At 37.0% G+C, this 15,923-nt stretch overlaps 1 protein-coding gene across 1 annotated transcript; it reads left to right on the top strand.

The window, feature by feature from the left end:
• Positions 1–953: 953 nt before the first annotated feature.
• LOC105436593 (angiopoietin-1 receptor-like) lies at positions 954–8,680 on the top strand. Its single transcript, XM_030996651.1, has 5 exons — positions 954–972; positions 3,993–4,307; positions 6,943–7,191; positions 7,704–7,835; positions 8,634–8,680. Exons 1-5 carry the CDS (start codon positions 954–956, stop codon positions 8,678–8,680), a joined length of 762 nt encoding a protein of 253 aa, XP_030852511.1.
• The last annotated feature ends 7,243 nt before the right edge of the window (positions 8,681–15,923 follow it).

Below are 15,923 nucleotides of genomic sequence, written 5' to 3'. Positions count from 1 at the left end.
TACACACCAACCCACACACGCTCCCGCACCCATGGCCCACATAATATACCGGCCCACATATGCCCACACATCATGTGGGCCTATTACATATAAAAAATAATCACCGCTAAGACGACAGTTTTAAAAAGGCATGAAAAAAGGAGAAGCCGGCAAATAAGTAACCAATGGAATCATTTCGTGCGTTCCTTTTACAAGCTAAATTATTATAAGGAGAACAAATATCTTCAGTATAAACATCCAGTTTCTGTAAGGTTCCGCCTTGATATCCGGAATCGTAGTGGTATTTTCCCCTTTGGATGAGGCAAATCTTCTAGCTGCAAAGCGGGGATCAGACAAAATCTATCGGAGCACGCCTATTGGCTGTTCCATACATAGCTGGCTCGATATATGACGTAGTTTGAATCGCATTTGAGTGATTACCAGGTCGCTATAAGTATATGCTTTACAAGATTTCCGCAACCCCGATAGACGAATTTAAATTGTGAGACAAGGAGGAAACTTTGTACTCTCGAGTCTTGATAAGGGCTATTGTCGATGATTGAAGTAGTATGCAGAAAGTTTCGTTCTGTCTAGGGCGACCAGGTAAGTTATAGACCTGGCTTAAATTTGCTATTTTGTCTGCACCATAAGAGAGAAATACGAACAAAACTCACCAGTGGTGCCAAATTTAGCTCAGCCGAAACTTCCTTCTTGTTGGATAATTTCTTATTGGAAAAACCCCATTTTTATGAGTGACAATAAATTATATCCATGATAAATTCAATTTAAGACTAAATTTTGTGAACAAGGAAACACTACTCCTGAATATGGCCTTGACAATTTCATCTTGCCTCGTTGATGCTTCCTAGATTGACAATTTCAAGCAGTGTCTTCAGTGTTTTCGCTAATGTATGATGGCGTCCTTATTGTGTTGGAGCAATTCTTTTTCTAGACTCATGCTTGTATTGTTCTACATGGTTGTTACGAGTAACGGTAAGTACATATTCACCATTTATTATCTTAACGAATAGATTTACCATGTAAATAACCTCCATTTAATAAAAAAGTATACTTGAATGAGAGAAACTAGATATTCTGTAAAAAAATAGAGGAAAATACATTAAAAATTCCTCTTTTAAAAGAAGGGCCTCCTGCGCGAAGCTTAGACGTTTCATTAAATTATTAGATGCATAATATTGACCCTTAATTCTAGTCTGAATGAAGTTTACCGTTTCCCGCGCGAAGGCAGACGATTCGTTGTACTGTTCTCGACTCTTAATCCGCGCCCCCTCCCTCGCGAAATGCGAAAGCTTAGACGTTTCATTCAATTATAATAGAAAGAAGACGATTTGTTGTACCGTTTTCTCGACTCTTAACCCTAATTATCTGAATTTTTCCCCCTTCCCGCGTGAAGCGCGGAAGCTTTGACGTTTCATTAGATTATTATAGAAAGAAGGCAAAGTTTGGTGCCGTTCTCGACTCTCAATCCTTGTATGAATTCAGTTTCCCCCTCCCGCGCAAAGCGCGGAACTTTTGGCGTTTCAATAAATATTAGGGAAAAAAGACGATTCGTTGTACCGTTCTTGACTCGTAATCCTTGATTGAATTTAGTTTCCCCGAAAATTTTAAAACTCTGATTTCTTAAGCCGATGTTACAGGAAAGTGAAACTTCGAGAAAAACTAGTATTCTAGTTGTAGTCTCTCTCGAAGTCGTCACAGCGGATAAAGCGTCACAGTTCGTAGGGAAAAAAACTTGTCGGCCGACTGACATTATACATCCCACCGACTTCAAACTTTTGCATTGATATATTACACGAGGATCGAGCAAGAATACCGAAACAGCCAACCCGACACAGCAAAATATTTATGCGTGTCTTCCGTGCTCCCTCGACGAGACGACTCCACCGAACAACCCTTCCTCTCTCAGGCTCTTACCTCCTCCTCTCTCTCCTCTCTTTCATCCCCCGATTCTTTTGTTTCGTTTTTTTCTTTTTTTCCTTTGCTTTCTTTTCTTTCTTTTCCTTTCTTTCCTCCCCTCCCTATTTTTCTTTTTCTCTTTCTTTTTTCTCTTCTCTTTCCTTTCTTTCCTTCCTTTCCTTTCTTTTCCTTTTTTCCTTTCCTTTTCTGTTTTTCTTTTCTTTTCTTTCCCTTTCCCTCTCTATTTCTCCCTCCCCCTTTTCTCTTTTTTCCAGACGGGAAACATATTTTGAAAAGGTTCCACCGGTTGCCAAAAAGGCGTAGAATTGCAATTAATACACTTTTTGTTGTTTAAAAAGCATGGAATGGTCAAGCCCCAAATTATTTGTCTACATTATTATCTTTTAAATCACATCCATGTGCACATAACTAACGAAATACAAGACAAGCTGCCTTCTAAGGCTACCTCACACAACGACAATCTCTTGGAGATTGCGCCTTCAGTTCCACCGCTCCACAGCTTTGGAATAACCCAACACTAGACATACACACAGACTTATCTGTTGCTATCTCAGAGTTTTTGCTGAAGACGCACTTGTTTTCTGAAAGCTTTTGAATTGGTTTTTGTATTGTTTGTAAAGTATTAGCGTTAGGAATTTTGTTTTCATCACTGTGTAGTAGAGTACATTCATATAGTAGCTGTGCTTTTTATATTGTTATTATAATTTGGGCGAGCCATAATGAATGTCCGACCTAGTAACAGCTAAACAGGTGAATTAAATTGCTCGTTGCCGGGAAAACGAGTCTACATTTGAATAACTATCGGAATACATATCGAAAATGGTTTATTGACCATGTTGACAAAACAAAAACATACATCTGAGAGTTACAACTAAACAAAAAAGCTCTGGGGAAAACTTGTAAATGTAGAGAAATTATTGCCAATCTAGAGATAAAAGGAATATCAAATATCGATGAAATATAAATAAGTCACGTCTGAGCCATTCTATTGTTGTAGTTTTAGTTAGGGGGGGGGTGTCTTGAATATTAAGGTAGTAAACTGTTAGACATCCATTGTAGATTAAAGCATCTTTCAGTGAGCATTTTAATGAAATATTTAGATTAGCTTCTATGTAACTTCCCATTTAGCTTAGGCCCTATGGCGAATGCTGTTAAAGATAACTCCCCTCATTCAGGACCGGAAGTACTGTTGGTTTTCATTCTATGTTATGATTCAAGTTGTACAATGTATAATTTTTTTTAAAATCAGTCTCATGAAGTTTTTGTTTCATCATTCTTATCATACTTGCATGACTTACATAAAGTGAGATTCAAATTTATACTCTTCCTCCTCAATGAATATTGAAATATTGCTTTCAGTTTTCTTTTTATTACTTGTAGAACGGATCCGAATTCATACTCCATATCTAGGCTCAGTTTGTTAATTGCTTATTTTGATTTCAATGAGATTTACATTTCTCGTCATTCATGCTTGTACAGCGCATAGAGAAACCACAGTTTATTATGCGCTTTATAAATATGTTATTATTATTATTATTACATGACATATCGTCTGTTGAGAGTTGGAAGGGTGTTTTGTTGCTATGTTATGAATGTGAGTTTACGCCCTCCTGTCTCTCAACAGCAGACGATACACGGCACCCTCTCCCACAGCTCGGTTCTCAATCTGTGTAATGTTTTCTTTTTTTAATCCATTATTAATATCAATTTCATTATAAACTGCTCAATTTTGAAACACACATGCCCTTATAAATTCTGATGTTATATACAATAATTTTTAAATATTGTACTCATGAGCTTACTTTAATTAATTCATAATGTATAATAATTCGATTGTAGCACATTATTATATACATATATTTATGTTTCAGAATTGATAGTTTTTTTCTGACTGTGTACAATATTTGTACAACTGTTATCTATCTCTATTTGTATTTGCATTTTTATTTGAAATCCAATTTCAAGTTTTGGTTGCAATAAAAAAAATAATATTAATAACAAATTCTGGTCTAATTAGTCTACTGAGATGTGCATGCTATTAAATCTATTATTGACTATTGTTTTGTTTTTTCTAGGATACATCGTAGACCTGACATTAGTGACCAATCACCCCCTCCTGGATCCTCCCAACACACGTGATCAATATATCGGCGCTTACCTAGGACAGAAAGATGCGAGCATCAGAGACAATATTATGTTTGACCGCATTATTCGGACCATTGATACTACACGTCTCCCAAACTACATCGTCACAGTAAATGAAGGTCAATGTATAAGAAAGCTCATCTTCGAACAGTCTTATCAAACCAAGGCATTAGGAGCATTCTTCGTAGCTTTCGAATATGAAGGAACCACACGTACTTCTTCAACTGTTGTCTTGATGCACAATCGTGAGTATAAATATTTGTAATCGAGGGTCTTTAAAACCAACTCCAAACCGACCAGTTTTGGGGCTATTGGAGGTAATGTAACTTGTTTACTGGGTCTGTTGTCAGTCTTTTATCGGTCTCGTTTGGGTTCTAGGACAATTACCCCCGGTCAATTACCAACAGGACAATTAACCCCCTTATGACAATTACACCCCGGTAAATTACCCCCCCCCCCCCCAGGACAACCATCTCTAAGGTAAACCACAACCAAGGACAATCAAGGACAACAACCCCGAGGACAATTACCCCCTGGACAATCACCCCCGGCAAATTACCAACGGGGCCATTACCCCCAGCGACAATTACACCTCGGAAAATTACCCCCCCCCCCCCAATGACAACCACCCCTAAGGTAAACCACAACCAAGGACAACCACCCCGAGGACAATTACCCTCTGTTCATTAAGGGGGAATTCCACCCCGATAACAAGTTGGTTTTATTAAAAGCGCAAACAAACAGAGAACTGGTTAGCAAAACTTTGAGCAAAATCCGATTAGAAATAGGAAAGTTAAGAATATTTGAGATTGTCATCCGTGAAACATATTTGCAAAAATTAGGTCATATTTCTCTTAAATGAATTGAGTGATGAAGGAAGTTTGATATAATCACTAGCGAGAAGTGATTTTATAAGAGGTAAATAAAAGTCAGCACAATGTCTAGTTGTCTAAATTTTTCAGGGGGCAATTGTTCTCGGGGGTTGTTGTCCTCGGAGGGGGGGGGGCGGGGGTTAGTTTTTAAGGGGGTTATTCTTTCGGGGGTGATTGTCGAGAGGGTAATTGTTCTGATACGGTCTTGTTGGTGTGACTGATGTACACTCTAAAAAATGTTGGGTAAAAAATTGCCCAATTTTCACCCAACATGAGGGCGATTATGTGTCCAACCAACTGTTGGGTAAATTAAAGATTTTGCATGATTTACCCAGTGTTGGATAAAATGAAAATACCCAACTTTTAACCAACAAAAATTTACCCAATCAAAAATTCACCCAATTCTTACCATAATGTGTAGCATAAGTTAGACACTAGTTGGACAAATAAGTTGGATAAAATATCATATGCAAAGAGAGATTAGTGCCGCGGCTGGACTCGAACCGCGGACCTCATAATCCATAGTCATGTGACATATCCACTCGACCACGACACCTCTTATAAAAAATAACCCTATTGTCGCATTATAATGTTGCCCCACTCACGTTTGCCAAGTGACATCTGCCCAACTTATTTTGAACATTTAATTGGGTAAATGCATGTAGTAAATGGTTGGGAGAAAATAACCCAATTTTTTGACAAAAATGGCCCAACTCTAATTTGCCCAATAATATTAACCACTCATTTTATCGGTTACTACATGATTGATAGAAAATAACCCAATTATTGGACAGCATTTGCCTAACATCGATTTGCCAAGTAACATCTACCCATCCTATTTTTTACCTTTCATTAAGTAACTTCATATAGTAAACAGTTGGGAGAAAATAACCCAATTATCGGACAAAATTTGCCCAACTTCGATTTACCCAGTAACATCTGCCCAACTTTTTTTTACAGTGTCTGATGCTTGTACGTTGTTTCCGTTTCTTGGAGCATATAACAGCATGCACAGCCATATGGGGGCCACCAATTCTTGTTGAATCTTTGAAAATGGTTAAACTCATGCACCTTAATAATTTATTTTCGGAAGAATATACAACTAGCTCCATTCTAGAAGGAAAACATATTCCCCAAAACTGAGATAAATTTTAAGAAGATCTTTTGAAAACGAAATGAGGGTAATAGCAATTTTATGTATTTACACTGTCCTATACCTTGAAATTTGTAAGGAAACATATCTACTTAATATTGTAGAAGGACACTGAAGAAAAAAAATAACGGATCGTAAAACATTTTCACATTTGTGGAAGTGATAGAGCACTGATAAAACGTCGGAAATTCGGATGCGAGATGCATTTTCTGAGCAAGTTATATTACTCATTCCCTGACCTAATGTAATATAACAATATGGTATTCCTTGTCTTCAGGAATAGCCTCATCATTTGTAATATCGTTCTTCCCGAGGGCCTGCAATCATATTTCCTCCGCTTCAGTCGGGCGACCCTGATACGGCCCCCGAGCATTGAAGGATTTATTCCCACCGGGTACCCATTTATTTCATTGTGGGGAGAGAAGCTAATCTATAGGTTAATGTCTTGACAAACGAAAGTATTGCCGTGACAGGGATTCGAATCTGTACGATGTACTTCAGTTACTTTACTACTAAACCCCGACACCTTCAATATAATGATAGACTCAAATAATTGTCAAAATATATCTTGTATAAGCCTGTTCATACATTCGAAAGAATACCCCTTTTTGACTTTTACATTTGATGATTTATATACGCCTACTTCCAGTCCTAAAAATCAAGCGTACATGTGCTTATGATTGGAAAAAAAGAACACCATCCATATACTTACAAACTGGTAGGCCTATACAGATCACACAGCGTATATATACAATAAATCATTTTTGTTGAAAGAAATTTTCCCCAAAGCTGCTTCCCTGCATGAATTTTTTTATTTTGTAGCATATTAATTTATTACTCCCATTTACTTTACAGCGACAATCTTGCCTGAACAGACAACTTTGACTGTCCATGTCGGGGAAACTGTTACAATCGCTGTTGTCACCAACATAACGGAAGATGATTTGCGATGGCGGTTTAATGGTGAAAAGATATCTGACAGTAATGGAAAGCAGAGTCTTACCTTGGTGAACGTGCGGCTAAACCAAGCTGGGGTATATCAGTGTTTTGTAAATGGAAAACGATGGGATGCAGGAAATGCAATATTCCTTCTTCATGTCGTCAGTAAGTTGACAGCTCACTATCCGTACATGTATCTTACCCTAGATATTATCTTATTCTGAAGCACTTTTAATTTCCAACATCGTTGAACTCGCGACAAAAGTACTTATAATTCTACATTATTGTTTCAGCGAAATATTAGTGAAATTAATGCGAAAGGCCCTCCAAAATGAATCTAAGTTCTGTGGAATTCAGCGTATTTTCACGGCTGTTCCCATACTAACATGACATTTTTGTTTGTTATAGATTCTTTTTCCTTTTTTTTGTAATCGTGCGAGGAGTGACCACTTTTTCAAAATGGTAGATTAACATTTTAAAAATGCTGGATCCAACATTATGAATCTTACATTTTGAAAGAGTAGTCACTCCTCGGCCCTTTAAAATGGTGATTTAACATTTCAGTTTTAAGAGATGCATGTCGATGCATATTGGCATAACGGTTATCTTACTTCTGATATTGTTTGATGCTGGATTCGTATCCACTTTGAAATACTAAAACTGTTTACTTCAAACAGGATGCCCAGCTTATCGTTGGGGATCTGAATGTGAACATACCTGTACTGAGTGTCTCAATGGAGGCATGTGCGATGCAGACTTAGGAGAGTGTGTATGTCCTCCTGGTTTCAACGGGACAATATGTGAACACGGTAGGTTTTTACACTTTACTGGGTCCTCTGCGCTTCGAGACACTGGCAGAGACATACTTGTTGAACAAGGCGGGGTGGGGGTATACAAAGAGTCGCATACTTCCCTTTTTTAAAGCAATTTTGTTTTATTTCTCCAAATGTGTAATACAAACCATAACATGCAATTGAATCCAATAAACGTGTTAAATATTGATTGCTTTTACATAAACATAATTAAAATTATTTGCATTATATATATAACTTAGCAACAAAGTAAACGTATAAGTACCTATACATAATCAATTGTAAATGTTATTAACTTATATGAAAAAAAATAACTTAAACAAATCTGGAGGTAATTTTACTGGAACAATGCCTGCTCCTCCCTGCTCCTTCCCTGGCCCCCTCCCTGGCCCCCTCCCTGCCCCCTCCCTCACACGACCCCCCCCCCACCCACCCGACCACACAAATACTCACCCACCCACCCACCCCACACATACACACAAACTACTCACTCAGTGGATGTCTGTTAACATTCTCAACTCCCTGCCCCCTCCCTCACACAACCCCCCCACCCACCCACCCACACAAATACTCACCCACCCCTCCATCCCCACACATACACACACACTACTCACTCAGTGGATGTCTGCTAACATTCGCAACTCAAGAAAAATATACTAAATAAGTAAGTTATCCAGGCCGCACATGCACACACGCACACACTCGCACAAACACGCACGCAGACATTTCAGTTTTGTGGATGACTCTTATTTCAACGTGGATGAATTTGTTCCCCCTTCCCCCCTAACTGACTAGCCATATGCTTCAACAACAAGCTTCCGAATAGAATTATTAACTTTTAGTTAATACACCCCTTTTTTTAATTTGTTACATGTTCTGGAATAAGCTCAATATTTTTTTGATGTGAATAAATACAATGATTTCATGTAAATTACATGCTTGAAATAAAGTTCAATCTGCAATACTCTATAATGTACGTAATGCGTATAGTGATAAAATTAACAAAGCTTTCATTAATAAAATTCAATCGATGAAACCCTGGTATAAGGAAATAGCATTGTTGTCGTTGGCATTTCTTACATTTTGATCGTTCAATACCTAAAAATCTTTACAATAAAACTATCACTCGAATCAGAATCAAATCAACTCAATGTCGATACCGTATTACTAATATGTTGTGTAAGCCCGTTTGAAACTCTATTATAAAGGCACTTGTTTCCTGATCCCTTTATTGTCATTTATCCTAAGTCCTGGGCAGTAACTGGTTCGGGCAGGATGGCAGCTTTTCTTGCGATTCCTCAGGAGATGATCACAGTACTGGATGTCGGGGTAAACTCTTTTGCCTACCAGACCCCTTTGGATGCACCTGTGCAGCAGGATTCATGGGAATCAATTGTACAACAGGTATTTTGAGTCATGTACATCAAATTCTGAAATCATATTTTTACTACAAGAGACCTCCAAAATACATCATCTTGAAAGAAAAATGTATAAAACATACTCGTTTAAAAATGGATTACTCATCAATTTACATGTATATGTATTTTCAACAGTTCTTCACATGTCTATTCGAGCAAATAATTTATTTTTCATGGACGGGGTTTTTACTCTCCAACACTTGACATATTTCATATTCTCTTGCGGAAGTGAAGGTAACGAGAAAAGAGATGAAATAAAAAAATATCAACCTTGACACAGCCTTAATTATAAGCCCCCACAAAAACTGAATACGTAAGACATGAGTGACGAAGAAGGCATATTTATATTTGTAGTAATGAATGGGCTAAACAATTTGATTCTCAAGACTGAAAGGAAGGTTGCTCCACGTGTGACCTTGCAACTCATGTGATGAGAACAGGTATTCGTTTACATAGAAGTGCATTTCAAAGGTCAATTAGTCTTCTTGTCAAGTACGTACTAAGGCGTTAAGAGGGACCTTGATTATGACATTTCCTCGCGATTTAATTTGGTCTGCCTTATATTTTTTGAAACCTGAACTTAAAATAAGCCGAAGTATATCTTGAATATAGTATTCGAAAATAATGTTATGTGTGCGTATCAAGAAACATGATAACATAATAATACAATGAAGTAGAAACCTCTTTGAGGATGAAAGAGATTCCAAAGTGGAATATACTCTGCCACTCAAAATATCACTTTTGTTATCTTTTAACAAGTGGTGCTTAGGTTGAAGGTGAAGGTGCTTAATTTTTGTTCATTATTTTGTCATCACGTAGATGAACACAAATAATCATATTCTTTTCCGAGTGACATTAATGCTTTAATCCGTGTTCAAAAAGACGCACACAAATAAACAAGCAAAACATTATTGCGTTTTTTAATAGTCATTTTTGTTGTAAATGTATTCTATATTTGAGGTAGAGCTGAAAACCCATGGACTCCTTTTCGTATCAATCTATTTAGGTAACCTTTAATGTGCAAGCACGTAGCCCTTACAAATTGTGCTCGATCAGAAGAAAAGGAATACCGAATTCGTAATATCCCACATTATAGGATGATGTTTTCCCATCCCAATTACTAAAACAACATGCATGTACAACATTTCTTCGCTTTAAAAGCCATGTACTATAAACTATTATAATTCCATTTAAATCCTTTGAAGCAGTTCCCCTTGGATCAAATTGATATATAAAGTATGATCTGCAAATACATATAAGAAACCTCCTCATTGAAAATGTCTGGGTAATTCATTCAAATATATCGGAATTTAACAGATAATATAAAAAATAAATATAATCGAGCTTAATATATCTATCATTAGATAGATCTTATTAAAAAGTATCAAAGACGTTTAAATGCACTTGTGAGCGGGAGTGCATTGAAGAAGAAAAAAAACGAATTAGCGGAACCAAGTCTACCAAGCTTTCAAAACGCACTCTAGATATCTCATTGACCCATTTATTCAGGATTTGTTTGAATTCATTCTAGAAATTTGATATCATGCCAACAATTATATCAATGTACCTTGGGTCTTGGGCCTTCCTGTCAATGTGAAATATTGAAGATTAAAAAGCGCATAAAGCCTACCTCATAATGCTGTTCCTTTTCTTCTATTACTTTATCGATCCCCATGATTTTTTAAAAGAATGTAACCCAGGAACGTATGGAGCAGATTGTTTGCAAGAGTGCCACTGCTCTTCACCTAACATCTGTACCAAGGATACAGGAGAATGCATTGATGGGACTGCGTGTCAAGAAGGCTGGACTGGTGTCAACTGCCAAGGTAATATTTGTTTTAAACAGTCAGTTTTCATATTTTCTATTTTTACTATACATTATTATCACAAATTATACACATCACGATTAAAGAGCCGAAATCCATTTCGTCCTTCATTATTTCTTGGGCTTGTCAAAGCAAAAGGCAAAAACACAACAAGTACCAGGAGAAAAAAAGTTTCATGATTAAACAGATTACTATTTTAAGCTAATTCATGGCTAGATTTGCAGTTAATTATCAATTGACACGCATTCCCTGCTTTTGTCCATTATGCTGAGTTGACCAATGGAATTCGTTCTCCAAACCATACAGACTTTAACCTCGATCTAAGTTAATTTTGTCATTCATATCAAACATGAACATAGGTAGGTCAAAGGTCACATATCATTATTAGCAGTTTCTCTTAAATTCAACTACATACATTCAGTACATCATTTAGGTTTTTTATAAAGAACCATCTTATTGCCTTGCGAATTATTATGAATGTTAATGCCCATGTAATCGAAGTGTTCTTGGTGTTATAAATTGTTTTTGCACAACAGTAATTTAAAAACAAAATATCGCCTCGTTCGGAATGGTGCTAATGGGTTGAATTATTTTGCTTATACGATCAAGTAGTCTGCTCTCATGTCTTGATATTAAATCGTAACTACACTTGTAGGTGAACCTTTGAGAGCCGGATATTTAGTATTTAGATTAAGAATTCCGCACATCAAATGTTAGACAAACTGGAAGTACTTCTATAATATTTTGAAGTACTTGCTCTCCAGTTAAAAGCTATATTTTAAAAGCACCATATTTTGAAAAGTTATTGTTTTTCTTATAGTGGTAAATTTGAACCCTGGTTATTATTGTTTTCTTTATCTTTTTACATTTCGAACTTCCCCCATTCAGTACGTTGACGATGATACATGTAAGCATACATGGGCTCATAGTTCAACATAAGAATAAAGGCGTGTTAAGATATAAAGCACAAAACCTCAGCGGTTACAACGTGTAAATGATTTCATTTGCGTGCAACAAATAATAATAATAATAATATTGATAATGATAATAATAAATAAACGAATATATAAATTACTACTACTACTTCTACGTTATAGTAGTACCACTACTACTACAACTGAGAGTAATAATAATAGTAACAATATCTGGCATTTGTATTGCGCCATCTATCTATAGAACTTCTATTCTGAGGCGCACAAGGAGAAATAGATAAGAATAAGTGTCTGAATAACAGAGGCCCTGCATCTATACTGAGCTCTCTGTTTAAGATACAGAAATGTGAAGTGTATTACATTTTACGGTATCACCACCAACAAAAAACAGCTGCAGTTTACCACTAAATATATCTGAATGAATTACGTAAAAAATATATGAGGCATTACCATCTCCGTTGTGTTAGAAAGAAATTGATATGGTTTTAAGGGGATTTAAACGGAAACTAAAAAAATAACTGCCCTGCAAAATTCCTACTTGCCATTAGAATACCTAGATTTCTATGATTATGTTATATAAACAAGCATAAGCCTGTGTGGGTTAGTGTTATGTGCGTGCGTGTGTGAGGCGTACAATCTGATATTTTAACAATGTTTTCTCTTCTCCTCATATGCATATTCAGCGGTCACTCGTACAAAATCGGCAAGTTCTTGTTTCAGTTCTTCAACCATCCCCATTGTTGAAGCTACGACTCAGGCTTCTACCAGTGCTACCACTCCTGTCACCCCTACCATCCCTTCTCAGCCTATTCCTTCTTACGCCATAGAGAGCTTCAACTACACGAAGGTTAACAATGGCGAACTTACAACATTGGTTTGTGTCGTGACAGGATCACCTCCAACGCCCTCTGAAAACATCAGTGTCACCGATGTAGCCGGTGCAATTGAAGGGATTGTCTTTCTGGAGACCAATGTCACTGAATCAACCAGGACATCCCGGTACCAGGTTAGGGTGAGTCTGGATGAGGTACCTCAGAATTTCAGCTGTCTTTTGCGCAGACCGGACGGGGAAAGTGCCTCGAGAGATCTAACTGTCTCTGTTTATGGTAAGTAATTCTGAACCACTTATAACACTTTCTTTCTGCACATTCAATGTTAATGCGATTGGATTCTTAGTAGCTGTATATACTCTTTTGTATTGTATTTAAGTAAAGGTGCCTTGTACATTTATATGTATGTCAAAAACAATGAATACAGATAATTAACACGATTCGACACTTTGTTTACATTGCCTTTGTTGTCTATCAAAGTTCATTGAAGGGCTTCCATATTATATGTTATTATGATAGATCTATTATGTGGAAGTGTGATTTCGTTTTGAATGTTTTTATTAAAACCATGTGCGATGGCCGTGGGTTTGATCGCAGGCACAGCACCGACTTAAAGCTAAACATGACTCTTACCACTCCGTACCCGGCATTGAAGAAAGAAATAAGGACCTAGTGGAATGACAAATACATTTTCGCCACTATTGCAAAATTCTCTTACCTTGCTCACGCTGACCATGGTCTCGAATGTTTTCCAGGGAGCAGAGATGGTGCACATATTGTGTCACTCAATGTATCAGATTACGGTTAAATGTCTGTGAAACGTTAAGTGACGTTATTTCACATCAATACTCAGTGACATCTCACATCGCAATATGTATAGGGAATACGATAAGTCCATGGGCCTAGTATGGATGAACTTGACAATTTGTACCTTTCTGAAATACTCCCAGAGTTGAAAAAAAATCATGTTTTGATATACTATTTACATACAAAATGTCAGAAACTTTATTCATTCGTATTCGCTCCGATCATTTGCCTGTATCAAAAACATAGCACAACTTGAACAAGACTTGCAAACAATTATCTGTTTCATTTTTCTTTTGTCATTATTGTTTTTTGTTTATTGTTTAAAGATCATTTCCATAATGTTGGTGCGAGGTGTGTGTAAAAGGGAGTTAAGATATAAAACCTATGTCAGTAATACAATTTCCCAGTAAAAACCATTACTTTTTTTAATGTAAATTTTTGTTGATGGTTTCATAGAACTTTGTTTACAATTACATTTTCGTTCAGAACCTCCAAGCTTTGTTGAAGCTAACATACTACTCCAAAACATGACCTCTCACTCGATCACCATAAGCTGGACACCTTGGAATGAGAATAATGATCATGGTGATGGGCCAGTGATTGGATATCAAGTCTACTTCAACACACACGGACAGGATGACATAGCAAGGGCTTCAAGATATCTCATCAGAGATACAATTTTTACCATCACTAATTTGACACGGGACACAGAGTATGAATTCAGAATGACTGCTTCTAGAGAAGGGCCAGTGGGTGAAGGGACGTACAGCCCAGGAGCAAGAGCTAGGACAAAGTGTACTGGTAAGAGCAGTAGACTATTATCATAACACCTAATAATAGGTGGATCATCAACATCATTTTGACGGCCGCAGTCAGGACGGAGTTTACTCTTTGACGTCACTCGTTCTTTTCAATCTAGACCTTATTAACGCTTTCTAACTTAAGATTGAGATTAAGGGAATTTATAATCATTTAAAATTGTTGGTGGCTAAAGTAAGTTAAATGAATTTAATTTATCTGTTGTCATTTTTTTTACCGTTGTTGAAAGCAAAATCACTTAACCAAGCGTGTACCTTACAGGTTCCGCCCATTTTTATTCCTCGAGCTGAAGATTTATTAATAATAGCAAATATAGCCGCGATATTATTACAATTAATGATAAATCCGATAAAAGTAAGAGTATAGTTAGTTAAAAATTAAGATTGATTTTCTTCTCCTGACCATTAGGACATAAACAGAGATCCTTTGACGTTCCAAAGACCTATATTACATTGCATTTTTTTTTAAAGTTTTCGATTGTTAATTTCCCGCTCTCAAATGTAAGGCTGGTAAATATGGACTCACCGTAGTAAATTCACATTGAAAGCAAAATAATTTGTAGACAGTACACTATTCACCTAATGTGAATATTATGTTGTGAGTTGTTTTAACCAGCAACTTAATTACAACCAAGACAACTTAATTGTCTTTATTTTTGGTAATCCTTTTTTCAGCACCTTCTGAGGCGCCTGTTCTGTCTGTGAGAAATAGAAGTCAAACAACCATCACTTTGGATTGGGTGGTGAGCTGAAATGATTTCATTGCATTTAATTTTCTTATCATTAACTATTAAGAAACACAATTCAGTTCAATTTACTTCATATCAATAATAACAATTCGCTTAGTTAGGAGATGAACACCAAAGCGTTTGAATTTTCAGTATGAGAGCTTATAAATAGACCCAAATACACAATGGTACACATTCAGGCGCGTACGCAGGCGCGTACGCAGGGGGGGTGGGGGTGGGGGGTTTGGGGTTAACCCCCCTTTGAGGTTTTTTTATGCGTATGTTTTGTGTATGTTTTTTTTTTTAAACCCCCCCTTTTGAGTTGTTTTTTTTTATTAAAAAAAAAAATCAAAAAAAAAAATCCTGTCAATGCCAATGGCTGACCTAAAAAAGGTAACCTTACCCCCCCCCCCAACGGAACCAAATGTCAAATTTTCAAATTTCGAGAGCAAAAAAAAAAGTGTCCTCTTACAACCCCCCCCCCCCTCCCCCGCGCTTACTCAGCGGCTGGCTGATTCGTTGTGATTTTTGTTGGACTCCAAAAAAAAAAAAAAAAGTGTCCGCTTCCCCCCCCCCCCCCCCCGACTTTTCGGCCGGCGCGATTTTCAAATTTTCGGGAGCAAAATAATAAAGCTGAGTCGTTGCGAAATTTTGGGCCCGATTTTAACCCCCCCCCCCCCCCCCCCTTGAAAAAATCCTGCGTACGTCACTGTACACATTAATAAA

This window comes from Strongylocentrotus purpuratus, unplaced genomic scaffold, assembly GCF_000002235.5.
Source record: "Strongylocentrotus purpuratus isolate Spur 01 unplaced genomic scaffold, Spur_5.0 spur5_scaffold_3, whole genome shotgun sequence".
Lineage (NCBI taxonomy): Eukaryota > Metazoa > Echinodermata > Echinoidea > Camarodonta > Strongylocentrotidae > Strongylocentrotus > Strongylocentrotus purpuratus.
This window is presented reverse-complemented; position numbering and strand designations above follow the sequence as displayed.